This window comes from Urocitellus parryii, chromosome 1 (assembly GCF_045843805.1).
Source record: "Urocitellus parryii isolate mUroPar1 chromosome 1, mUroPar1.hap1, whole genome shotgun sequence".
NCBI lineage: Eukaryota > Metazoa > Chordata > Mammalia > Rodentia > Sciuridae > Urocitellus > Urocitellus parryii.
The window spans coordinates 6,032,042-6,059,522 of NC_135531.1; the positions used below are offsets into that span (position 1 = coordinate 6,032,042).

General features: G+C 43.7%; 1 protein-coding gene across 1 annotated transcript in view; it reads left to right on the plus strand.

The window, feature by feature from the left end:
* Window positions 1-12,743, plus strand: part of Srd5a1 (steroid 5 alpha-reductase 1) — a 36,851-nt gene extending 24,108 nt beyond the window's left edge. Inside the window, exons 4-5 of the mRNA XM_026397068.2 lie at window positions 6,296-6,446; window positions 10,707-12,743. Of these exons, the coding sequence (XP_026252853.2) occupies window positions 6,296-6,446; window positions 10,707-10,773 (218 nt within the window). The 3' untranslated portion in view covers window positions 10,774-12,743. The remainder of the gene's footprint in view (window positions 1-6,295; window positions 6,447-10,706) is intronic.
* Window positions 12,744-27,481: the final 14,738 nt, after the last annotated feature.

A 27,481-nucleotide genomic window follows, 5' to 3' on the forward strand; every position in this document is an offset into this window, starting at 1 on the left:
GGCCAAGGCCAAAGGAGGGAGGGTACAGGGTGAACAGGTGAGTGGTTAAGAGCAAGTGCACAGCACAGGTAGGATGCCCAAGTGTCCCATCATCAGAACACACAGGCTACACTAGGGTGGAGGACAAGTGCTGTGGGGTAGGCATGACAGTTGCGGTGTGCTGTCTTTAAGCCGTCTGTGTGTGCCTTAAGGGCACACTTTTAGCAGATTGGCATCTATGGGTTTTTGGTTTTTGGGTTTTTTTTTTTTTTTTTGTACCAGGGATTGAACCCAAGGGGACATTCAACCACTGAGCCACATCTCCAGCCATTTTTATATTTTATATAGAGACAACTCTATATTTTATATAGACACGACTTTTGCTGAGCTGCTTTGGGCCTCACTAAATTGCTGAGGCTGGCTTTGAACTCACCATCCTCCTGCCTCAGACTTCCAAACTGCTGGGATTACATGTGCTACTATGCCCAGCTATGGGGTTTTTATTTATTTTTTAAATTTTTTTAAATTTTTTGCCATTGTGAATTGTGCTGCTATAAACATGGGTATGCATGTATCACTGTAGTATGATGACTTTAATTCTATAGGATAAATACTGAGGAGTGGTATATCTGGGTCATAAGGTGATTCAATTCCTGGTCTTTTGAGAAAACTTCATACTGTTTTCCATGGTGGTTTTACTGACTTACAGTCTCACCAATAGTGTAAAAGTGATACTTTTTCTCCACATCCTCTCCAGCATTTATTATTGTTTGTATTTTTGTTGGCTGTCCTTCTAACTGGAGTGAGATGAAAATCTCAGTGTGGTTTAAATTTTTTTTTGTAGTTATAGATGGACAGAATGCTTTTATTTTATTTGTATAAGATGCTAAGAATTGAACGCAGTGCCTTGCACATGTCAGGCAAGTGCTCTACCGCTCAGCCCCAGCCCCAGCACCCCCCAGCATAGTTCTGATTTGCATTTCCTTATTGCTAAGGATGTTGAACTTTTTTTGTATACTTGTTGGCCATTTTATTTTTTCTTTTAAGAAGTATTTTTTAGTTCATTTGTCCATTTATTAATTGTGTCTTTTTTTCTGATTTTTTTTATTGGTTGTTCAAAACATTACAAAGCTCATGACATATCATCTTTCATACATTTGACTCAAATGGGTTGTGAACTCCCATTTTTACCCCAAATACAAATTGCAGAATCACATTGGTTACACATTCACATTTTTACATGATGGCATACTAGTGTCTGTTGTATTCTGCTACCTTTCCTATCCCTACTATCCCCCCTCCCCTCCCCTCCCATCTTCCCTCTCTACCTCCTCTGCTGTTGTTCAATTCTCTCCCTTGTTCCCCCCCCTTTCCCCTCACAACCTCTTGTATGTAATTTTGTGTAACGTTGAGGGTCTCCTATCTTTTCCATACGATTTCCCTTCTCTCTCCCTTTCTCTCCCCCCACTCGTCTCTGTTTAATGGTAATCTTTTCCTCATGCTCTTCCTCCCTGTTCTGTTTTTAGTTGCTCTCTTTATATCAAAGAAGACATTTGGCATTTGTTTTTTAAGGATTGGCTAGCTTTGCTTAGCATAATCTGCTCCAATGCCATCCATTTCCCTGCAAATTCCATGATTTTGTCATTTTTTAGTGCAGAGTAATACTCCATTGTGTATAAATGCCACATTTTTTTTATCCATTCATCTATTGAAGGGCATCTGGGTTGGTTCCACAGTCTAGCTATTGTGAATTGTGCTGCTATGATCATTGATGTGGCAGTATCCCTATAATACGCTCTTTTAAGATCCTCAGGGAATAGTCCGAGAAGGGCGATAGCTGGGTCAAATGGTGGATCCATTCCCAGCTTTCCCAGGAATCTCCATACTGCTTTCCAAATTGGACTCACCAATCTGCAGTCCCACCAGCAATGTACAAGTGTTCCCTTTTCCCCACATCCTCGCCAACACTTATTGTTGTTTGACTTCATAATGGCTGCCAATCTTACTGGAGTAAGATGGTATCTTAGGGTGGTTTTGGTTTGCATTTCTCTGACTGCTAGAGATGGTGAGCATTTTTTCATGTACTTGTTGATTGAATGTATGTCCTCCTCTGAGAAATGTCTGTACAGGTCCTTGGCCCATTTGTTGATTGGGTTATTTGTTATCTTATTGTTTAATTTTTTGAGTTCTTTGTATATTCTGGATATTAGGGCTCTATCTGAAGTGTGAGGGGTAAAAATTTGTTCCCAGGATGTAGGCTCTCTATTTACCTCTCTTATTGTTTCTCTTGCTGAGAAAAAACTTTTTAGTTTAAGTAAGTCCCATTTGTTTATTCTTGTAATTAACTCTTGGGCTATGGGCGTCCTATTGAGGAATTTGGAGCCCGACCCCACAGTATGTAGATCGTAGCCAACTTTTTCTTTTATCAAACGCTGTGTCTCTGATTTGATATCAAGCTCCTTGATCCATTTTGAGTTAACTTTTGTGCATGGCAAGAGATAGGGATTCATTTTCATTTTGTTGCATATGGATTTCCAGTTTTCCTAGCACCATTTGTTGAAGATGCTATCCTTCCTCCATTGCATGCTTTTAGCCCCTTTATCAAATATCAGATAGTTGTAGTTTTGTGGATTGGTCTCTGTGTCCTCTATTCTGTACCATTGGTCTACCTGCCTGTTTTGGTACCAGTACCATGCTGTTTTTGTTACTATTGCTTTGTAGTACAGTTTGAACTCTGGTATCCCTATACCTCCAGATTCACACTTCCTGCTTAGAATTGCTTTTGCTATTCTGGGTCTTTTGTTTTTCCATATGAATTTCATGATTGCTTTATCTGTTTCTACAAGAAATGCCATTGGGATTTTGATTGGCATCGCATTAAACCTGTAGAGAACTTTGGGTAATATCACCATTTTGATGATGTTAGTTCTGCCTATCCATGAACAGGGTACATTTTTCCATCTTCTAAGATCTTCTTCTATCTCTCTTTTTAGGGTTCTGTAGTTTTCATTGTATAAATCTTTCACCTCTTTTGTTAGGTTGATTCCCAAGTTTTTTTTTTTTTTTTTTTTTTGAGGATATTGTGAATGGAGTGGTTTTCCTCATTTCCATTTCAGATGTTTTGTTGCTGAGATACAGGAATGCCTTTGATTTATGCGTGTTGATTTTATATCCTGCCACTTTGCTGAATTCATTTATTAACTCTAGCAGTTTCTTTGTAGACCCTTTTGGGTCTGTTAGATATATTATCATATCATCCACAAATAGTGATACTTTAAGTTCTTCTTTTCCTATTTTTATGCCTTTAATTTCTTTTGTCTATCTAATTGCTCTGGCTAGTATTTCAAGAACTAAATTGAATAGAAGTGGTGATAGAGGGCACCCCTGTCTTGTTCCAGATTTTAGAGGGAATGCCTTCAGTTTTTCTCCATTTAGGATGATGCTAGCCTGAGGTTTAGCATATATAGCTTTTACAATGTTGAGGTAAGTTCCTGTTATCCCTAGTTTTTCTAGTGTTTTGAACATAAAGGGATGCTGTACTTTGTCGAATGCTTTTTCTGCATCTATCGAGATGATCATATGGTTCTTGTCTTTAAGTCTGTTGATGTGGTGAATAGCATTTATTGATTTCCGTATATTGAACCAGCCTTGCATCCCAGGGATGAATCCTACTTGATCATGGTGCACAATTTTTTTGATATGCTTTTGTATTCGATTCGCCAGGATTTTATTGAGAATTTTTGCATCCAAGTTCATTAGAGATATTGGTCTGTAGTTTTCTTTCTTTGAAGTGTCTTTGTCTGGTTTCGGGATCAGGGTGATGTTGGCCTCATAGAATGAATTTGGAAGAGCTCCTTGTTTTTCTATTTCTTGAAATAGCTTGAAAAGTATTGGAATTAATTCTTCTTTGAAGGTTTTGTAAAACTCCGCTGTATACCCATCCGGTCCAGGGCTTTTCTTGGTTGGAAGTCTTTTGATGGCTTCTTCTATTTCTTCCTTTGTTATTGGTCTGTTTAAATTGTGTGTGTCTTCCTGACTCAAACTGGGCAGATCAGATCGTATGACTTAAGAAATTTATCAATATCTTCAAAATCTTCTATTTTATTGGAATATAGGGTTTCAAAATACTTTCTAATTATCTTCTGTATTTCTGTAGTGTCTGTTGTGATATTGCCTTTTTCATCCCGTATGTTAGTAATTTGAGTTCTCTCTCTTCTTCTCTTCGTTAGCATGGCTAAGGGTCTGTCGATCTTATGGGTTTTTAAAAATATATATTTTTTAGTTGTCAGTGGACCTTGATTTTATTATTTATTTATTTGTAGGTGGTACTGAGAATTGAATCCAGTGCCTCACACAGGCTAGGCAAGTGCTCTATCACTGAGCTGCACACCCCCAGCCCCATATATGGGGTTTTGTTTTGTTTTAGCTAATTGTATATATTGCTATCTGTAGGGAAAGGTCACTGATGAAAATGTGGACCGAGATGTCTGGTCCCATTCTCCCCTCTAGCCCTGGCCTGGGCTGGCTGTCTTAGGTGAGGTAGCTTTTACAGAGGGGGTGCCAAGGCCCGACCACCTCTGGGATTTAGCTGCCGATGAGAGACATACAATTATGACAAAACTATGTAGAAAATGGAGGCAGTTACAGAAATAGGTTAATAAGCAAGTGTGACGGCCCTGATGTCCAGAGCTCAGAGGGAACACAGCTTTAGAAAACAGCTGGCCTCTGCAGACACTCATGCCACCCTGGTTTTAGACAAGCGTGTTACGTTTTCATGCATTGTGTTTGATAAGTTTACATTTTAATTATCACCAGAGACTAGTGAATAGACATTGGCATTATTTTAAAATTACGTGTTCAAGCTTACAAAAAAGTAAAGAGCACAGTGTTACCAACTTACGCCCTCACTGCCTTCCTCAAGTAAGAATTGTCAAAGCATTTTTCTGTCTCAGCTCAGCAAGACCCATTCCTCTTTTGAAGGAATGGATGTCCCTGGCCAGGCCCTATACATTCAGTCGTTGCGAGCCCAGAGATGACGGCTCCACACAGCACTGGAGTTTCTGTTGACTTTCAGGTGTGATCAGATTTTTCAGTTTTTTTACACATTTTTATCGGTGCGTATAGTTGTACCTGTCATGGGCTTTGACATTACATGCACACAATAGAACCATATAATTTGGGCAATATCACTCCCCAGCACCTCTCCCTCCCTCCCTCCCTCCCTCCTACCCCTTAGCCCCTTTCCTCTACTGATTTTCCCTTGATTTTCATGACATCTACACCCATCTTTCTTTTCCTTTTCCCTTTCTAGCTTCCACAGATGAGAGAAAGCATACGACCCTTGACCTTCTGAGTTTGACTTATTTCGCTTAACATGATGGTCTCTAGTTCCATCCATTTTCCTGCAAATGCCATAATTTCAGTTTTCTTCACAGCCTGGGAGACAGTGGTGAGCAAGAGTCGGGAGCAGGTCAGCCAGGCCTCTCTGTGAAATCTTTGAGCAGTTCTGTGCACTTGAAATTGTCACCAGCCACAGCCACACCCACCTCCTCCACCCCAGCAGCCCCACTGGGCCTGCTGCCCTCCTCCCTCACATCCTGGAGTGGAGAGCAGCCATTGCTCTGCAGCCTCGGGGCCTTTGCTATGGCCCCTTTCCATACTCAATTGCTCCTGTCCCCAGTGAATCCTGGCCCAGCCCTCACTGCAGCCTGGGGGGACCTTCACCTTCTGTGAGCCTGTTCCCTGCCAGTCTCTGTGACTGCCCTCCCATCTGCACCCCAAGGCCCCTGGCCCTGTCTGTGCTGCAGGTTCTCCTGTTTGTCACACTGGGGTTTGTGGTCGTGAAGGGGGAGGGGCTGCTGAGCCCCCACAGCGGGACCACTGTGACGGAGACCATGTGTTTGTGAAGATTGGATAAGTGAAGGAGCAAAACTCCCCGAAGGTGAACGTTTCGTCACTGTCAGTCAAGAGTTCTAGAGACATCTTCCTTGATACGCTGGGTCGCTGTGTCCCCGTGCTGCCCGGGTGTGGTCAGCCTGATGCTGAGCTGGTCAGTTGGTGTGTGGCTGTCTCCCACCATAACTGTGGATCCGTAGCCGGGCGTTGAGGCAGGTGTGCAGTGCACCGTGGAAGCTGCGGTGTGAAGCACTGGAGTGTTAACGTGGAGTGCGTTTTGTTGCTTCATGTTCTTTAAAAGTTGTGTTTTTCCACAGTTGAACTTGTATTCTCTGAATCAGTATTCACTAGTGTCTCTGAAGTCAGCGTTTGAGTGGTATTATGTTGTGGTAAATGCACTATTTTGGTCTGTTTTGTCTAGGAGGCTTATTTGAATATGTAAGTGGAGCCAACTACTTTGGGGAAACCGTGGAGTGGTGTGGCTTCGCGCTGGCCAGCTGGTCCCTCCAAGGCGGGGCGTTTGCTCTCTTCACCTTCTGTATCTTATTGGCCAGAGCAAATAATCATCACCAGTAAGTCTGAAAACACTTGTACCATCTTTCATTTGTTCTTTGATCTTAGTGTAACAATTTCAGGTTGGATTTTTGAAGTGTTATGCTCACTTGCATTGCGAGTCCCAGTGTGTGCCTTGCTTTAGCTAACCACGGATAAAACCACGCACGACCACAGGAACCACGCCCGCTGTGTGGCTCAGCATGAGGGACCATCGGATCCTCATCAGCGCAGCTGTTTTCTCTACTACATTCATAGCCTCTGTGAGCTTGTGGTGCTGGAATCCATGGTCAAGTTCAATGCCAAGCAGGTGATTCAGAGATCTGAGGTAGAAACACAGATTAAAATCAAGAATGTGGGCAGACAACAACATATTTACAAAAGGCTCACCTAGTCCCGCAGCCTGCGTTCATCAGTGGAAGGCTTGGTCCAATGTTACTAAATACACCTAGCAAAGTCTTAGAAAATGAGCCAAACAGAGCCGGGTTTCAGGTCACATCAGTGACAGGGAGGCAGCTAGCCTGGTGCCCATTCTGCGGCTCTAGGGTGCCCAGGGCCAGGGACCTCCCAGGGCCCCGCTTGTGGCCGTCATCACCTCCGGGGGAACAGGCAGTTCTTCACATTCGCAATATTTGGTATGAAAAAGCAAATAAAGGTTTGTTTCTTATAATAAAAACTAATGAAATAACACTGACACTTTTTAAGATTGGATCAGGGGAAGATTGAACAAGAGCTTGCCATGTCTGTCATAAGGAAGTTTTTTCAGAGGAAGATGGAGCAGGAGAATCTTTCTCCATATTTGAATATGAAGCCAATAGAAATGGAAAATAAATAATCCCACTCCCCAGATGAAAACCTCTTTTAATGAAAACCCAAAGGTGTTCTTTTTAGAGTCCTGTGTTGCAAAAGGACTCTTTGTCATTCATTTGCTGTTTAAATTCCTATCAGTGTGAAATCATTTTTAAAATCCTAAAAATTTAATCAGTTTTTATGTTCAGAAATGTTGGGCTCATTAGCTAAGGACAAAATAAAAGCTATCCTTTTAAAAACAATCCAATAAGCTCAACTAATTAAACCATCAAATTGATTTCAAAATAAAGCACTCCATGGAGCTATTTCTTGTACTATATTTATTGTAATGTTCTAGAAACAATATTGGATGACAATGAAATTTTAACTATGACAACTGGTATTTAAATTCATAAATATTGTGTTGACAGTCAATTTGTAGGTCAGGAACACTGGATCAGCTGTGGTGGGTTGCTGACAAATACTCTCACTTTAGGGTGAAACTTAAAGGAATTCTAAGGAAGTGGTTATCTCTTTCCCCAGCCTGGAGCAGCTATGCTTAGCAGAGGGCTGTGCAGATGGCCACCATCTGCAGCTTTCTGTGACATGGTGGGCTTGGTACAGGCATGTCATTTTGCTTGAACTTGAGGCCAGCCAGGAATAACCCTACTGAAGTTAAAAAAAAATGCTAACCTATGTGTTATATTTAATGTCACTTTAAAAAACTAATTCAGTACATCTTTGAGACACTATGGATGATGGGGTGATGCTTTAGAAAAAACAAGGGCAGACAACAACATATTTACAAAAGGCTCACCTAATCCCACAGCCTCCGTTCATCAGACTCAAATGCAGGAAGCACGGTTTGTGAAGCCTGAAAAACATTTGCTAATCACTCAGTGACCTCAGAGCTAAGCCCACCCAGGAAGACATGGGAGAGAAATTGGGAGCACTGAACTGGGAGTCATGAAAACAAGAACTGCTCTCAAGAATAATTTCAAGAATGATCTCAGGTTTAGCATAATCCAAAACTAATGAGCAGTCCCCAGCCCCACAAAAAATAAATAATGTAGCGAATGGGCATCCCTTGGTTAGGTGGCCTATTTGGGTTTCAACCCAAAGGCCATGGAACATTAGTTTAGACTAAAAGTAATGAATTCAAGGCAGAGATCAAAGTCAGCCCTGTTCAGGGTCCTATAAGTCACCAGGTAATGCTAGGCAAAGAAAAAGAAAAAGAAGTCATGCTGTTTGCCACTTTTAAAAAATCTCTACATGGTCACATTTTATTAGCCTTAACATGTGACCTCACCTAACAAAGCCTGTCTTACTCCTGTTTGGTGGTTTCTGTGAAGTGCATCCCAGCTGACTGGCAGCAAAGCCGCTGTGACCTCTCAGGGCCCCTTTGGCCTCTGGAGGAGCCCGGCCTGCGGCAGCACGGGGAAGGGAGTCTTCACAGCTTCAGCTGGGGGCAGGGATGCTGGCGTTGGTGACTTGGTGACGTGCTGTTTGTCTCTGGTGACACATGCCGTCCTGTTTGCCCTGCCTTTGCCCTTTGAGGGCCGCTGTGTCACCTTCCGTACTCAACCACCATCTTTTCTGGGAGTGCCCTGTGCAGGCATCTCATGGGGCGGCTCTTAGGAACACGGTGAATGGCCAGACCCTGCAGACCTGTGGGGCCTTCAGTCAATGACAGGTGCGTTGTCCGGGATGTGCTTCCTCATATTTGCCACTTTGTTATTCACGGCCTGCCTCATTGAAAAGCGGACACCTCATCATCCAGGGTCATCATCAAGGTCATCACTGACCTATACAGCTGGAGAGGCTGTTGTCACTGGGCCTCCTGCCAAGGAGGTGACACTTGTTCTGTTGGGGACTGACCAACGTCTCGGAATTGTTCTTATCTTGTGCCTTTTGGATACATGGACCAGCATGGGAAAGTAAATGTGGCAGTCGGACATGTTGAAGTCTATCTTTGTGGGTTACAGAGTTCAATTTGTGTAAACTGGCAGGATTCTGCTGGGTCACCTTCAAGCCATTGTCTTCATGTGTTTCTGCCACATTAACAAAAAGCTAAATGCTTCCCATTAATAGGTGGCAGAGAGACCTGTGTGGGGGAATGTGAGGTTGGGGGTGGTTCTTTGGCCCAGGCCTACTGAGCTGACCCCACTTGCTGATTTTGAGGGGAACTTGCCTGAGACCCCTCTGGCCCTGCCTGGCTCCAGTGGGATAAGCCACATCCTCAGCAAATAGCCTGCTGTGCAGGAGACACGAGGGCCCTAGAGACTCCTCGCTGATGATGAGAAGAGCACGGTTACCCTGGAGGGGGACTTTTGTGACCTTTCCACAGACCAGATTCCAGGACTCAAGCACAGCCCCTCAGCCACAAAAATCTATGAAGCAAGTTCCAGTTAGAACCCATCAGCAGGGCCAAGGTGCCCCAGAGTGGTCTTGGATCTTTGGCATGCCATGGTGACACTAAGATCTGCCCATTGTGAGCGAAACCACAGTGGGGACTGGGGACACCAGGGCAGCCCAGCTGTCGGTCAGAAGTCAAGAGGTGGGCCTGGGCGGAGCTGTCTGGAAACCTCCCGGACCCTCTGTGAACTGGAGGGCAGGAGGGGTGCCTCACCATCCACCAGAGGACCCACCCTCCTTTCTCCCTTGAGTGTTCCTGTTTTCCTTTTCCTTTCCCTGCTGACGAGCACCTCCCTGCAACTCTGCAACCTGGCAACACCAGCATGATTTTGGCTGCATATGGGAACTCCTTTCTCTGATAATGTCTCTATTTTGACGGGGGGAAAAAACACATTTTTTTAGATGAGGGTCTTGCTGTTGCCAGGCTGGGCTCAGACTCCTGTGCTCAGGGATCCTCTTCTTCAAACTCCAAGACCTGGGACTATGAGCACACATCACCACATCCAGCCTTACATCATGTTTAATCCTTATTCCATCTGTTTATTTGCTAGCCTTCCCAACTGGCTTTTACCTCCAAATGAATGAGTATGCCTGTGTTGATAAAATTCATATCAAAACTGGAAATATTGTTTGTTTTGAGCACAGGGTTAGTTACAGACCACACCAATTCCCTTTTCCCAGTTTATCCTGAGTCCTTCCTAAGAGCTGCCCAAGAACCTGGCACTGGCTGGCTGCCCTCTCTTCAGACCTGGTGTCAAGGTCACCTGAAAGGACAACCGTGCATCTGCCCCACTGCCCCAAGTCCATGCACTGCCCTGGGAGCAGACAGGCAGTACCGGTATGGTGGTCAGTTCCTTCCCAGTGGAAAGATTAATTGCACAAGTCACCTCTGGACCAAACTTCAGATATGTGTAATTTTTCATGATACTGATAAAACTAAACTGTATTTGAAATGCCAAGGTCCTTATTATGATTTTTAAGTCTCAATATTTCTTAATAATGAAAGATATCGCTTTTACTAGTTGTGAAACGTTTAAGGGACCAAATGATGTTCTTTTTCTTTTTTCTTATTTTAGGTGGTATCTCGAGAAGTTTGAAGATTATCCAAAGTTCAGAAAAATTATAATCCCATTTTTGCTTTGAACATGTTGTCAATGAAATCATCTTCAACTGGAAGTTCTCAGTGATGTTTTTCTGGGGACCTTATAAATGAGCATCTCTTTAATTTCCCTGCTTTTTTGTTGTTTTTAAGATACGCTGGTTTTTTCCTCATACCCTTGTGATCTGCCTAATTATAAGCCTATCAAACTGAAATCCAAGTTGAAGGATCGGGCTGCATTCCAGCTCAGGACTTCTGAACTACTGCTGATAACTGCTCAGTCACTGCTTTCCCTCTTTGGGCTTAATGTGTGTAAGACCAGAATGTACAGCTGTCTTTGATGGCTTCTCAGGGGCAGCAGGTTTCACTGTCCCTTCTGCAGCTCCCTGTGTTGATGGGTTCAAGGTCAGGGGCAGTGTGGACCGACCCTCCCCAGCCCCCCTCCAAGGGGAAATGCTGTCTGCACACTTAGACCCTAGAGGCCCGCCGGTGGGGACAGCGGCGGTTCGAGGACAGCGGGGAGCTAGGCCACTAAGGCTGCGCCCTGGCATCTGGCACTTGTTCCAGCCCAGGCCCAGCAGCGCAGGGCGGTGCAGGGGCTGCTCCACAAGAGCAAATGGAGGCGAAAGTGGGCCGGGGGCAGCCACTCAGCCTCGGGCAGCCTTGCACACTGCCCAGGTGCCTCCACATGCTGCATGGCTCTTTTCTTCCTTTAGTCTGGAAAGAACTGGAATTTTCTAAGGCCCTTTTTTTCTTGTATCTCTTAATATAACACAACAAAATCTTGAAACAATTTAAGTTTGATGCGCCCAAGGATACACGGAGACAAATGACAGCAGTTAGAGGTGTCCACTGCCTAAGTACAGATTTTGAAGCAAAAGCTCCAACTCGGGGGACCCTGAATCCCTCCGCGACTTTGTGAGAATCCATGAACACGGCAGGAAGGTCCCTCCCGCTGGATGCTTCGGCCTCACTGACGCGGAGGCCAGCGGCAACTGGAGGATGTGGTGCTGATGCTGCCGTTTTGCCCGGTGGCTGGGCCTGGTCGGCTCAGCTGGCCTTCGGCGCCCCCACAGAAAGCGCTTCCTCTGCGCGGTGGGTGGCGGTCTCTCGTGGTTCTGGAATCGACAGAAAACTATACGGTGTGGCTGTTTCACTGTAACAAAAAGCAGTGTTTTTGCAGGGGAATTTCGTTGTTAGATAAACTTTGCTCTTTTTCTGTCCAAATAACTGCGTGAAATCCTAAAGCAATAAATATTCTGGATATCCTCAGGAACACTGGAGTGTGAGCTGGTCTTCATGGATCCGGGCGGGTGTGTCCGCGAGGTGTACCTGGTGGGCGAAGGTGCTTGACTGAGACCCAGAGGTGCTCACTGTTAGGTTTACTCGGTTGGAGCTTCCCCGCCCCCTGGGTACCGGGTCGAACCCAGAGGTGATCTACCCTGAGCTACGTGCCCAGCCCTTTCTGCTTTTTACTTGGAGAAGGGAGCTTGCGCAGGCACCCAGGCTGGCCTGGAACTTGCAGTCCTCCTTTCTTGGCCTTCTGAGTAGTTGGGTTGACAGGTAGGCACCAGGGATGTCTCTTTTATTGAATGACTTGTGGGTGCAAAAGTCTAGGTTAGCTACGGGCTGGATGCTGCCGCCCCCCTCCCCAGACCCAGTAGGTGAATGATTAACTCAGGAAGAAATCCTGTCCTGTCTTACATGTCACTGCCCGCCTTTTCCTAAAATTGTAGCTTGCATCATTAAGGAGATGAGTAAACTGACAGCTCAAAGTCCAGTTGTGGGTGGTAGACTTCGTCGTTAGTCTGGAGGACCGCGTTGGTTTCAGCCCTGAAATCTGCCGGCTCTGTTTCCTGGTGCCAGGTGGGCCTTCCCTCAGCCGCTGAGCTACGTGCCCAGGGCTGTGGAACGGCATCACTCAACAAAAGCACGTCCTGGTGCATTTTTGTTAAGGTTTTATTCTTACACATTTGATTTTGTTTCCTGTGAATGAGAATTGATCAGTGGTACATTTTTTAGGATAAACTAAAGCTAATGTATTTGTTAGCTCTGCTACTGAAATTATATAGTCCATTTTTCCTTTCATTTTTCTATTTCTCAGGATTTCCAGTGTTGCCATCATACTCATTCACAGATATATTAATCATGTTTTGCAACATATAAAACTGTTTCACTGTCATTTGCTTCTGCTAATGAAAACTTGGAGAACAATATTGAATATTAGATGGATTGTCAAGATTCTTATGTGATTTCACCAGGAGTGTCTTTTTTGAGCTTACTGTTTTGAGCACTCTTATTTTAGGATGATTATAAAGTCTTGTTTCTACTTTAACCATTGGTGTCTTGTCTTTGCCGTGTGTGTGTGTGTGTATGTGTGTGTGTGTGTGTGTGTGTGTGGTGGCTGGGGACCCAACCCAGGGCCTTGTGCATGTGAGGCAAGCCCTTTACCAACTGAGCTATATCCTCAGCCCTCTTTGCCTCTTCTTTTTTTTTTTTTTAATAAAAAAATGATTATTTCTTTCAAGATTTTTAGATGCCCTCCATGCAGACCAGAAATGTGGATGAGGGCTTCACAAGAGTTCCAAAGGCAATGGAAAACTGGAACGTGTCTATTTTGTCGTCTAGTCTAGTGGATTATTTTCTCATTCAATTTTCAGAGTTGCCCTGTTCTTTTAGTCCAAGCTAACCATATTAAGGCAATTGCCTCTGCATGTCTTATTTTTTTCGGTTTCTGCTTTCTCTTCATCACGGTCCTAATTTGGGATGGGTGCTTCTGTTCCACCCAGAACTGCTCTGAAGGGGTACTGCATTTGTTCTGGTTTTGAGGTTTGTATTTGTTTTTCTTAGGAATCACATTTTTTTGTTTGTTTGTTTTAAGACTGTGTATTTCTTATAAGTAATACTGTATTTCCTAAAGTTCAATAATGTGCTTATAGTTCTTACCCTAAGTAATGTCCAGTTTTACTTGTTAAATTTTCTTTGAGCCATAAGTTTTCTCAGGATAATAACTTCAGAATTATTATTATTATTATTTTTACCTTTTACCCATCTGGGGGATTTTATTTAGGGTTTTTTTTTTTTTGTTCTTCGTTTTCTCATGTGCAAATGGAGTAGAGATTATTTTCTGTAAATATTCTTCTTTGTGGGTTTTGAGTTTTCCTTTATTCCTTAAAGAATAGTCACATTTTATTGGACCTATTTTCAAATGTGGGCTCAACTAACTACCAAATTGGTGATCTAGGAGAATTCACTTCTCCGATGTCAATTTTTTTATGTAATGAAAAAATTAAAACCTCTGAATAGTTTTAATGTTTAATGTCTTTAGACTAATGCCTAACATACCATAAGATCCTAATAAATGCTAATTTTTTGTATTAAGACTATTCATATTAATTATACTCTTTTGCCAAATTAGGAATTAGCCCTATGACTTATCTATGCCATGGCATAATTTAGGTTCGAGGGTGAGGAGAGTAAAAATAAAGCATTTACTATTAAAAAAAAAAAAACAGTAGTCACATTTTATAACAATGACACAACCCACTTAAGTGTGTACTGTTTGTTCTTGTTTATTAATCCAGACATATTTTTTAAAATTCTCTACAGTCTTATTTTTCTTCCACATCTGATTTTCCTTGCATTTCTAATGCTTTCTGTTTTATGATTTGAAGCTGTTGCTTTGCAAAACTTCCTACCTGATACATTATAACTGTTATCAACTCAAAATCATCTTCCTGTTCATTGTATCATGGCTTGAATTCTGCATTGATAAGAATATTGCCATACTTCTTTTATTGATAGACAAATTCAGCTGGTATTCATCTGATATTTCCTTGCTTGTCTTGGAAGTTTTTAAATGTCTTTTGTTTTCGTTGTCTCAAATAAAATAATAGATGGACTTTGCAATTTAATAAGTTAGCTCAAATTCTTTGGCTAATCACTATTCTTTTATCTTGTTTTCTGTTTTTTTTTTCTTTATTGTTTGGAACTCCTTTTTTTTACTATCTAATAATCATTTGGAAAGGAGACTTCCTTTAAAAAAACAAACCTCATAGTACTGGCTCTTATATTTTTAGAGGTACCCTTGAGAGCTTCCAGTTCAATATGATGAACTCAGTATATGCTCTTATTCCCCTCTCCTCATCTGACCCCTGTTAAAATCACTACAAAAGATTTAAAGAGGGATTGTGGCTCAGTGGTAGAGCACTTGCCTGGCATGTGTGAGGCACTGGGTTCAATTCTCGGCACCACATATAAATAAATGAATAAATAAGATAAAGGTCTATGGACAACTAGAAAAATACATATTAAAATGCCAATGATATGTTCCTGAATTAATTATTAAAAAAAAAAGAATTAAAGAGCAGGGAGACAGTCCTTAAAGAGAAAGAGAGTGCCCCCTGCCATTGAGCCCCAGCACAGGTGGGCTGGGGACTGACAGAGCTGGGCAGAGGACCAGGGAGGCTGTGGGCCTGCTAGCATGGGAGGTCCTACTTGGGCTGACAGGGACGGGAGGGGAATGGCATCTCAGAACAAAGGCCTATCGGGTGTCAGTTCCTGCTTCCCCCAAAGAACACATGGTTGGGGTGAACACTAGTCAGTGCCTGGGAAAGCTGCTCTTTCCAGACCCCTAAAGAATGCAGGAAGAGAGGAAATGGAGAGGGCAGCTGGCCACTCCCTTTGTCTCCAATCTTCAGGTGAGGATTAGTAAGGTGACTTAATAACAGCAGAGTGGACTTGGTGGTAAAGGAATGTACTCATAAAACATCCGGAAAACTCCACCTGCGCAGTGGGCAGGTACCCCAGCCCATATATCCTCCCTGTTGGAGGCTCAGGGTGGCCCTCCATTGATTCCGCCTGCTGCCCGCCAGGAGCAGATGAGTAAGGGAACATCCAAACCCTCTCCACTGAGTGCTCTCAGTTCTTTCCTAGGGGTTGGAAAACAGTAGCTGGGGCCTTTGCATCTCTGGGGTTGAACACATATGAAGCCCAGAAATTAGCTATAACCTCATTCCCAGGATAGAGCAAGGAGGGCAGAGGCCAGCAGGTCTTTCCAGCAAGAACTAGAGGTTGGCATCCCGGGGAGAAATAGTCTCTACGCTGGTCTTCAAGGACCATGCTCCATAATGTCTGGTTACCTTCTGCCTCACACTTCAGGAAAGCTTGGGGTCACGTGGTCCCCTGCTCACCTTTTCTGGTGAATTGTGACCAAGAATCACTGGATAATTCCAAAGTTAACCTCAAGAAAGAAAAATGAATGCCTCTAGGTAAAAAACATCACCTCAAGAACAAAAGGGATGTTTTTTAAAAAACATTATAAATTCAGAGAGATTGAGCATCAATGGATGAGTGGCAAATTGTCACAAACCATGGGACATCATGCACTGGAGTACTACTCAGCATTGGAATTTATGTTTATAAATCATCTGATGAGGGTTTTGCATCCACAACATGCGAAGTACTCACAAAATTCAATGATAAAAAATATGAAAACAATTCTTTAAAATGACAGAAAATCTGAACAGATACTTCACCAAAGAAAGGTACAAATGGCAAATAAGTCTGTGCCAAGATGCTTTAAGTTGTTAGGGAAATGCCAATCAAATTATGAGATGTGACCAACCTTTCTAAAAGTTAGAATCTACAAGAATTCATACTAAAAGTAAACTGAGGCACAGTGGAAATTTAAAGAGCTTGAGGAAACAGTCCACAAACTAGGCAGCACCCAACCAGAAGAGGATCGTGAGCCCTGCGGAGGGCACCAAGGTAAAGGTGTTCAGAGGACTGGCAGATGGAGAGCACCTGCTTGGCCACCGGCGTGCACTGGCCGGCTGCTTCTGAGTGGCTGGGCTTGAGTTCCACTCTTGCTTGACATGGGCATTCACAAGAAAAAGCTCGCGTTAAATGTTCCTTATGTTTGCAAACCCAGCAGGGCTGAGGTCACTCAGGGTGGTCTGGCCGGCTTTGTCTTTCCAAGGGTTCCTCAAATCAGATCTCCACTTTAACTTACTTTACAGTTGTAAATGTGATAGATAACACCCAAATATGAACATTTCCCCCATAATACTCATAGCCAAAACAAGTTACTTAACTTTCCTCTTAAGAGTTACATTGACTTCATACCCCTAACGGTGGATCTGCTCAGTGAAAGGTTCATGCCTGACTTACCCGAGAGAAGCAAACATGGCTGACTAACAGTGGACTTTTACTAGAAATTTATCCTTATAGGGGTCTCCCTTATGTACAGTTTTGCTTTCTGCAGTTTTAGTTATACCCTGGTCAACCAGGAGTTGAAAATATTAAGGGGAAAATTATGGAAATCATTCATAAGTTTCAAATTCCACATAATGAAGTCTTGACTTGCCTCACCCAGGATGCTAATCATCTGTTTGTCCAGGGGATCCACACTGTATACCCTACAAGCCTTTAGTCACTCTGTAGCCATCTCAGTTATCAGATTGATCGTCAGGGTATGGCAATTCTTGCATGTGTCCAATAAACCTTTATTTTACTTAACATTGGCCCCCAAGTAAAGATCAGTGATGCTGGCAATTCTATTATAATTTTTGTATTACATATTGGTTATTGTTATTAGTTTTTTTGTGTTTAATTTCTAAATTAAACCCTGTCATAGGTATGTATGCATAGGAGGAAACATACAATATATATATTGGCATGCACTGCGGGGTCTTGTAAGACATCTCCTAGAGAGAAGAGGGGATGACTGTAGTTTTTTCTAATTTAAAAAAAAAAAAAAAGTTTGTCCAAAAACTAGTTTCATTTTACAAAGATGCTTCTTTCCCAAATTATAGTAAAAGTGACTCAAGCAGTTTTCAATTTAATTTTCTGCCACATGCCTTAGCATTCCTTTGGAATCACTGACACGAGAACAGTGTTTGCAGAGTGTGTGGGGGTAATGCCAGTCCGAGGCTAATGAGCAGGTACATATTCAACAACAGCAGAAGGCTGGAGCCGGCAGGTTAATGGTTTCACACTAAGTATTTACATAGACATGATTCATTAACATAAAAAAAAAACAAGTCTGGAGGCCGCTTCATTCAATGTTCAAAGGGTTATTCATTCCCATTTTCTCTAAGCAAATCCTTTTATAAAATCTTACGTTAGACTCTGGCATTTTCCCAAGGCATGGCCTGAGCCGCGAGCCCCGCCACAAGGGCTCCCGCTGCATTTCTCCTGGACCTCGCTGCCCCCAGCCAGGGCCTACTGCGAGTAGTAGGCCATCTGCCTACCAGAAGCCCTCCCTGAGACCTGATAGGGAACCTGGGATAGAGCCAGCGTCCCAAACACATGTGAACAACAGAAAGTTGCCCACACTGCTTCTTGCTTAGGCCTGGTGCTTTGCTGAAAGCCCTACAGGGAGACAGAGCCAGGTCTGGGCCCTGAGAAGATGGCTGCATGAGTGTCCTGTAGGAAGGATGGGCTAAGGAGCACCTGACTGTCCCTGCCCCTGGCTAACGGTCACTCACATCTGTCCAGCCAAACATAGCTGGTCTGTGAACTTTCAGGTCCGGGACAGTCCTGTAACTGTCTCCTTAAAAGGGAATTAGTGAGTGTACAAGGGAGCCCCCTGGGGCAGAAGTTCAAGGTTGCCAGGCAAATCACAGTTCGAGATCCTGCAGCTTAAACCAGATCCGTCATCTGGGGTCCTTCCAGCCTCCTCTGCCCCCAGACCAGGTCCCGTCTCAGTCTGTGTGCATGCGGAAACAAAAGACCACATAACAGAGGGTTTATTAATGACAGAAAGTAGCTCTTCTAGCTCTCGAGGTGGGAAGTCCAAAACTAAGTCTCTCAGCAGTCTGTCTCTGCAGAAGGTCTTCCCGGGTGATAGTGGGCACCTTCTCACTGAGTCACATGATAGAAGGGAGGATGTCTCTCAGCCTTTTATGAGGACACTAGTTCCACCTAAGAGGGCCCTGCCCTCCCAACCTGGTCACCTCCCAAAGGCACCTGCCCCCCCCCAAGCTCTTGCTGAGGGGGCCTAAGTTTTAACATCTGCATTTGGGGACACACACATGCTGGAACAGCAGGACAGCTGTCTGTTTTTCCCAGCTGAATATGTGTCCCCCATGCCTACCATAGCCAGCTCTTTTCTAAAAAATTATCACGGGAACCCTGGCCAATCCACCACAGCACGCCTCTGGACAAGCTGCTGCTGAACGCCCGGACAGCCCTGCACGGGCCCCAGGGCTTGACATCTCTGAGTGGTCAGGCCAGTAGCCCTTCCGCAGCCCCTCCTGGGTCCTGGATCCCAGGGGTTTCCTGCCTCCAGGAGCCCAGCCCACAGAATGTGCCCTCCCGCCTGCACCTCAGCTTCTCACGGAGTCCCCTGCCCCGCCATCTGCAGGCCCCTGTGGCTACTGCTTTCTCACACTGAGTCCCCCCTCGGCCTGTCCTGGCTAGAGACAGAATTGCCCTGCAGGGACTGTCCACTCAGCTGGGATACCAGCAAAGCCCTTGCCACATGGTCCCTTCCACTTCTCTCCCCTCTTCCCTGCCCAGGACAAGAGAGTTCAGGGCAAAGTCTCCCCCCGTGCCTGCCTTCACTCCACTGTACCCCAGGGCTGCGGGGACAGGCTTCTCTCTCCTCTCAGGCCCAGCTGGACTTCTTTCTGATGTCCTCTGACTTCAGCCTTGTGTTGGACAGGGTGCAGGAGAGAGGGACTGGCCTAGCAGGCATGGGTTTAAATCAGACAGTATTTCAGCGATTGTCATCCTGCTGCTCGTTTTAAACCAAAGTGCCTTCCCAAGCCCCAGGGCCCCCTTCCTTTACTGACTCAGAATCCCCCCAGCACTCTCCGGGGAATAATGCAAAGCCTCTGCCACTTGACTGGGTGGCCGTTGGCACTCTCCTGGCACAGACTTCCAAGATACCCAGCACTGTTCCTCTTCCTTCCTGGTACCTGTTCTCTCTCAAACCACCGCCTTCCTGGCCTGCTCCCACACAAGACCCCTGTCACCTGCTATCTGCAGAACTCGGGGCCTGGCAGACCATTTCTCCCCTTTCCTCCTGTGTCGCAGGAAGACTGGCTGGCAGCTGCCTTGTCCAGAGCTCAGATCCAAAAGAACACAGTGTTGGACCTCTCCTTGCACTAAGATTCTCCATGGCCAATGGCACATGTGAACACTGTATTTCCAAGCACAGTGCTGGCCCACAAACAGCCCCTGCCCAAGTTAGGTGACAGCAAGAGACGACTAAAAAGGTGACCCAAATCAAAATGAGGCCAAGAGGGTTGAACCAGATGTCTGGTCCAACCACCACCTCCTCCCCTGGCCACTGCTGTGACCAAGCCTCCCCACCTGATATCCATCTGGCACATTCCAGGCCCTCTCTACACCATCGAGCCCTGGGACATAAGAAGTTGCCTCCAAGTCTCCTTCCCTGCAGTGTGTAGCAAGCAGGGCTTCATTGCAGGACACCCCTTCTCAACTCCTCCAGTGACTTCCAACTCCAGTGGATCCAGGTTGGGATTCAATCCTGGATTCCAGGGTCTCGCAGCTTAGATATGAGTTAGCTTTCCATTACTGTAACAAATTTGAGATCATCCGCTTATAAAGAGAAAAGGTTTTATTTTGGCTCACAGTTTCAGAGGTGCTACTCCATGACCAAGTGGACCCGTTGCTTTTAGGTCTCTGTTGGGGGATGGGAGCAGCACAGCAGGAGCAGGAAGAGTCAGGAGAGCAGAAAGGGGCCAGGGCCTCCAACCCCTCCAGGGCACACCTGATGACCAGAATGTCCACCATCACCATCTGTTAGAGCACCAAGCTGGGACTAAGCCTTGAACACATGGGCCTTTGGAAGCCATTTAAGATAGTGCATATTGGGACCACCGAGTCCATCCATAGCCCCTGCCTGTTGGGCAGGCCCCTCTCGGCATTACAGACCAGAGGAGAGAAAGGCTGCAGGGACTGGATGTGGAATGGGTCTGTCATCCTGGGTAGCTGTGGTCAGCAGGCAGCAGCCCTCTCCTCTGGCCACTTATAGAATGGCTCCTGCTGACCAAGTCCTCCATGATACCTGCTTGCAACCTGTGCTCTGAGCTCTGCCGTCACTGCTGGGAGCCAGAGAAGGGACTTCGAGCTCTGAAAGACACTTGAATCAAGCCTTCACAAATTCAGATTCTAAAAGCAATGAAATCCAGTAGTTCAGAAATCCAGGTAGATTTTAGAACAACTGGGAGGTGGGTAAAGAAGACATCAGATATGGTGCAAATAAGAAAGTGAATTCTTCAGAGAAAAATTCACCTCTTATTTTTTCTGGAGGTGTTGGGGACTGTTTTGAATGATCCTTTGAGGCCATGATTCTCAGTACTTTGACCCCAATAATCACCAGACCAAGCACCCTGCTGTCCTGCCTGGCCACTCTGCTGCAGCTGCCCATGCCCAAGCACTCTGATTAGAGGCTCTTCCACCCTGCAAGAATGCGGACCACTCATGGTCCTGGAGCCACTCCGTCTCTATCGTCCAGCCTCCCCCTGGGCTGCTCACCCAGTTCCCAGTACTGGCTGCACCTCCTCACCCTGCTCCTCACTGGGGCTCAAGACTCAGACCCAAACACTTCTGCCACCAGGCAACGCCTCATTCTTCCCCCATGTCCCAGCCTGCCCAGGGGTACAAAGTTTCAGGGGCACCGATGAGCCATAAATGAGAGGAGTCTTCTCTCCACCTCTCCCATTCCCAGCCTCAGCCCCCAACTTAGTGCAGAATGCTGGCCCAATGCCCAATGCAGCGATAGTGTGATGGTGTGCTTTGTTTGTAAGCCACAATTGATACAATTGATCAGGAATAGAAAGCTTTTCAGATCAGCCAAGACGTGCCTGACCCACACGTCAGGGCACGATGTCAACTTCTGGAAGAACCAGACTACTTCCTCATAAGACTGCATCCTGTCTATCTGCTCTCACTCCTGGGGCAGTACAGACTCTAGCACATTGTCCTTGCTGTCTGAGGTCATTTCAAAAGCTGACTTGTCAGAAGAAAATGAATGGAACTGCCAAGTCAGCAAAATAGTTGATTTGAACTTGTAGGGATAGAATCTAATGAGCTCTATCAGTCCACTGCAAACCAGTTTAGGAACTGTGGGAGCAGACCACTCCCCAGTTTTTTGGGTCAGCTTTTTTTAATGACATTCTCCACTTTTCTCTGAAAGACAGAGAACTGAAAATTCATATCTTTGTCACTGCTGACTAGCAGGATTCCAGGACATCTTTCAGAATGCTTGCCTTTCATTTGCAAAAGCCTCATCTCTGTCAAAAACAATGCAGACGAAATATTGTATGTTACTTCTTCAAGCCCTGATTCTTCTAAAGTAGTCAGTTTTTCCATAACATGAAAATACATCCAATGGAGAAATAGAATTGCCTTTCAGCATTGGGTGTTCTCTGCGTGACTGTTGGCACGGGGACAGGTGTCTGCTGCAGAGATATGAAGGGTCAACTCTTTTTTCCTGCAGTTCTCAGTTCCTTCTTCAGGACAGTGCTCCTCAGAGCAGACAATTCTAGGCTAGAGACTGAAGCAACTCCAGGGCCACCGTCAAGCTGGCCACGGGAGCTCCTGGCTGTTGTGCTATGATTTGCAGCTGCGGGCAGTCCCTGCTGTGCCCACATCAGTTCTCCCTTGCCAGTGCAGCTGTAAGCTCCTCGAGGTGGGGCATAAGCCATGGTCTTTGCATCCCTCACTGAAGTGTCACCTTAAGGTACATGTTATTTCCTCTGTCTTAATACATACTGTACAGACACTAAATTTAACTGCTTCCGTTTAAGAGGTTTAAAACAAGTTGGTTCTCTCAATGAGATATTGATTCCCTTGCTTTCTTAAAATTTAGCTGATCTGGCCTAAAGTACATTTGAGAGGCAGGACTGAAAATATCTCCAGCTAATTAGTGTCTAGCTCACTGCAGAGTATTCAACAGCTGGGGCTGACTGTTTTCCCCATTTCAAAACTGTAAAATCTGTTCTCAAAGACTGCATGTAGCTGGGAAAACACCATTCCCAACTCAGATCCTCTGGGAGGGCATCAATCACTCCTATTATTCTATCATTGATTGTGCTGCCTCATTGAAAGCATCTAAAAAAGGAAATGAGCCTTGGCATTAGTCTCCTTCCCTGTCAATTGTGAAAGATGTGTTAAGGGAATATTTGGCCCAATCCGTCTAGAACTATTTCTCCCATAACAATAAGCCCGTTCTTTTTACTTGGAATAAGAAACATCTCCAGTAAACCCATGGTAGAGGGGTGGGGTAAAGCGGAACTGAGAGGCAAGCATATGAAAGATGCTCAGTGTCACAGGTCACTAGGAGATGCAAACTGAAGCAACAAGGAGATTCCACAATACACCTGTAAAAATGGCCAAAGTCGAACACAGCGACTGCAAAGACTGCTGGTGAGGACGTGGAGCAGTGGAAATTTTATTTACAGCTGTCAGAATTCACAATGGTAAAGCCATGTGAGAAGACATTCTGGCAATTCTTAAATTACAAAACTAAACATAGTCTTATCAGTTGATCCAACAGTGAGCTTTTAGGTTTACACAAAGGAGTTGAAAACATATTCACATAAAAACCTGCAAACTCTCAAAATTGGCAACAAGGGGAAGCAAGGGGAACGTGCTCCAATACAACAGAGGTGGGCGAAGAGACTGTGATACCTCCATACAACAGAGATACTAAGCTAGGAAAAGGCAAGCAAGAACTAAGTGCAAATGCTAAGTGAAAAAAAACCAATCTGAAAAGGCTGCCTACTGTACATATGGTCAGAACTGTGTGATGTTCTTTTTTATTTTTATTTTTATTTTTTGGTACCAGGGATTGAATTCAGGGGCATTTGACCCCTGAGCTACATCCCAGCCCTATTTTGTATTTTATTTAGAGACAGGGTCTCACTGAGTTGCTTAGTGCCTAGCTGTTGCTGAAGCTGGCTTTGAACTTGCTATCTTCCTACCTCAGCCTCCCAAGCCACTGGGATTACAGGCATCTGCTACCACACCCAGTCTCTGTTCTTGGGGAGTCACTAGCAAATCAGGGATATAGGAATTTGTATATAATAAAATAAGGAAGAAATCTCCAGAGTCACAGCAGCTGCCAACGCCGGGCCAGAAGCACCATCCAGTGAGGTTCCTCCCTGAGCAAAGTGGAGGGATAAAGGAACCCGTTTTTTAAGAATCCTGAGGCATGTTGGAGGGGAGCATTTAGAGATCAAAGACATTGCACAATTAAACTGAAAGGTGTGCTGCACATATCCTTGTGCAGGACAGAAACCACCATGTCCCCAGGCATCATGCAGAGGACAGCGGACGGAACGGAAGCATTGTGCAGCTGCAGCACAGGGGCCAGCCGCAGAGGGAGCCCACTCCTGCATGACATAGAGTGTGCTTAAGTGACCAAGGGGAAATTAAACTGGGAGAGGGTTTTATACAGGAGACAACTGGTCATGGAAACCCACGCAACTCTCCCCCTCCCCCTCCAATCCAGCTGCTCGCAGGACCAGCTGAGAGAGACACATCTGGCTGTGAATTCGAAAGGCAGGGGAGGGAGGGAGTTTGGAGACTGAACCCAAGACCAGGAAATGTGGGGGCCACAGGTGACGTCAGGGACTAGTCTAGAATTGGCTCTTCCACCACGTGAGTGGAACCCAGGGGAGATCCTGGGGTACAGTTTTCCAGCATGAACTGGCAATTACTGAGCCCTGGACGTGTTGTGCTGATTTAAAATCTCCAGACCAGTTGGCATTCATCAAAGATCCTGTAGCCCACCTAAGCCTAAACCCTTCTTCAAGGAATTCCACCTACCAGATTACCGCTCTCCCTCCAGCGATCCAGAGGGTGGAGGATCATATTCCAGATAACCCCACCTAAAACTGCTGAAAACCTTATGAACTCCAAATGAAAGAATTCTTTAGCTTTTTATTGAGATTCTGTTTTCTCTTTTTTCTTTTTCTCTAGTTAATTGTGACCTTAAGAGTACATGGACATTTATACATACTCATATTTGTCTCTTGTCTCATTTCTAGCATTTTTGAAGCCAATTATTTTTCATGGGTAAGTTTTTGGAGGAATAGGATGTCTGAGTTGTTTGATTAGTATATTTTAGTTTATATATATATATATATATATATATTTTGTTTTTCTTTTACCTGTTCCCCTAATTCTCCTTCTCTCATTTCTTCCACTAACAGCCAATCTATATTGTTCTCTCTTTCACTCTTCCTTTAAGTTTTTACCTCTATCTTCTCTCCTTCTCCCTCATAATCATCTCATCCTATATCACTTCTATTCTTTCCCTGTATACCATCTGAAATTATAAACTCTTTTGCAAACTTACTGTTTTAATTGTGGGCAATAACTGATCATATCATTTCTGTTGATTGTGATAATTAATATTGTAGGCATCATAGTAGGAACTATCTGGTTTAAATGTTTTATATTTTTGCACTGGATGTTGTTATTATTTGCCTCCTGTGAAGAGTAAGGTGTCAGAAAATTTAGAGACAATATAAGTCCACAGGGCAGAAACTCTATTCCTTCAGATCCATACTGTTAAATGGGTAGACACAAAAACAACATGAAAAAGCAAGGGAACAAATAGCCCCAAACAAACCAAAATACTCCAAAAACAGAATCCATCAGCATGACAGTGGAAGAAATATAAGAGAAGTAGTTTAGAATGTACATAGTTAAACTGATCTGTGAGGTAAAGGAAGGAGTGAAATCAGAGAGAAAATGCATGGTGTGAAATATCACTTTAATAAAGAGAGAGTCTGAAAAAAATCATAAATCCTCAAAATGAAGAAATCAATAAACCGATTAAAATAATTGAATGCATCACCAACAGACTAATCACTTAGAAGACAGTTTCAGACAATGATGACAAAATATATAATCTTGAAAACAAAGTTGACCATGGAGAAAAGATGTTAAGAAATCACAAACAGAACTTCCAAGAATTATGAGATAACCTGAAAAGACCAAATTTAAGATTTATTGGGATAGATGAAGGCTCAGAGATACAAACAAAATTTCTCAATGATATAGTGTCAAAAAAATCCTAATCATGAAGAATGAAATGGAAAATCAAATACAGAAGGCTTACAGGACCCCAAATATCAAAATTACAACAAATCCACACCAAGGTACATTATTATGAAAATGCCTAACATACAAAATAAGGATAGAATTTTTTAAAGGCTTCCAGAGAAAAATGACAGGTAACATTTAGAGGAAAACCCATCTGGATCTCAGCTGATCTCTCATTCCAGATCCTCAAAGCTAGGAGGCCTTGGAATAATATATCCCAAGCTCTGAAAGAAAATGGGTGCTAGACAAAAATTCTATACCCAGAAAAATAAAGCTTCAGAATTAATGATGAAATAAAAACTTTCCATGATAAACAAAAGTTAGAAGCATTCACAACTAGCAAAGCTGCACTATAGAACATACTTTAAGATATTTCTTGAAGAAGAAATGAAAAATAAAATCGAAAACCAGCAAAGGGAGTAACTACACTAAAATATCAGTGAATCGATGGAGAAACAAATTCAAATTTAAAAAACAGAAATAAATCAAAATTGTAAGGAATAAAAATCATATCTCAATAATAACATTGAATGTAAAAGGCCTAAACTCATCAATCAAAAGAAATAACCTGGTAAAATTGGATTAAAAAACAAGACCCAACAATATGCTCTCTCCAAGAGACTCACCTCATAGGCAAAGATATCAACAGGCTAAAAGTAAAAGGATGTGAAAAAAACATAACATTAACATGAATCTCATAAACAAGCAAGGGTTTCTATCCTCTTATCAGACAAAGTGGACTTCAAGCCAAAGTTAATCAGAAGGGACAAAGAAGGATGTTTCATACTGTATAAGGGAATTATATATCAATGAGACACAACAATCGTAAATATGTATGCCCCAACAATGGAGCATCTATGTACATCAAACAAACATTTCTCAATTTCAAGATGCAAATAGACCACAACACAATAATACTGGGTGACTTTAACCACTTCTATCACCATTGGATAGATCCTCCAAATAAAAACTAGATAAAGAAGCTATAAAACTAAAAAATACAATAATAATAATCTAGACTCAACAGACATAATTAGAATATTTCATCCATCAGTGACTGAACACACTTTATTCTCAGCAGCACATGGATCCTTCTCTAAAATAGACCATATCTTAGGCCATAAGGCAACTCTTAGCAAATACAAAAAAAAAAAAATAGAGACAATACTTTGCATCCTATCAGATCATAATGGAATTAAGTTAGAAATCAACAATAAAATAAAAGTTAGAAGCTACTCTGACAACTGAAGACTAAATAATATGCTATTGACTAATGGATGAAGAGCAGAAGAAATCAGGGATGAAATTTTTAAAAATAGTGGTAAATGAGAATAGCAATGCAACATATCAAAATCTCGGGGACACTACAGAGGCAGTTGTTTTAGTCAGTTTTCTTACTGCTGTGACTAAAAGACCCCACTAGTACAATTGTAGAGGAGGAAAAGTTTATTTGGGGGGCTGATGATTTCAATGGTCTCAATCCATAGAAGGCTAGCTCCATTTTTCAGGACTCAAGGTGAGGCAGACCATCATGGCAGAAGAGTGTGGCAGAGGAACATGGCTCACATGATGATCAGGAAGCAGAGAGAGAGAGACTCTACTCTCCATGTACAAAATATAAACCCCATAGCCACACCCTCAATAAGCCATTTCCTTCAGCCA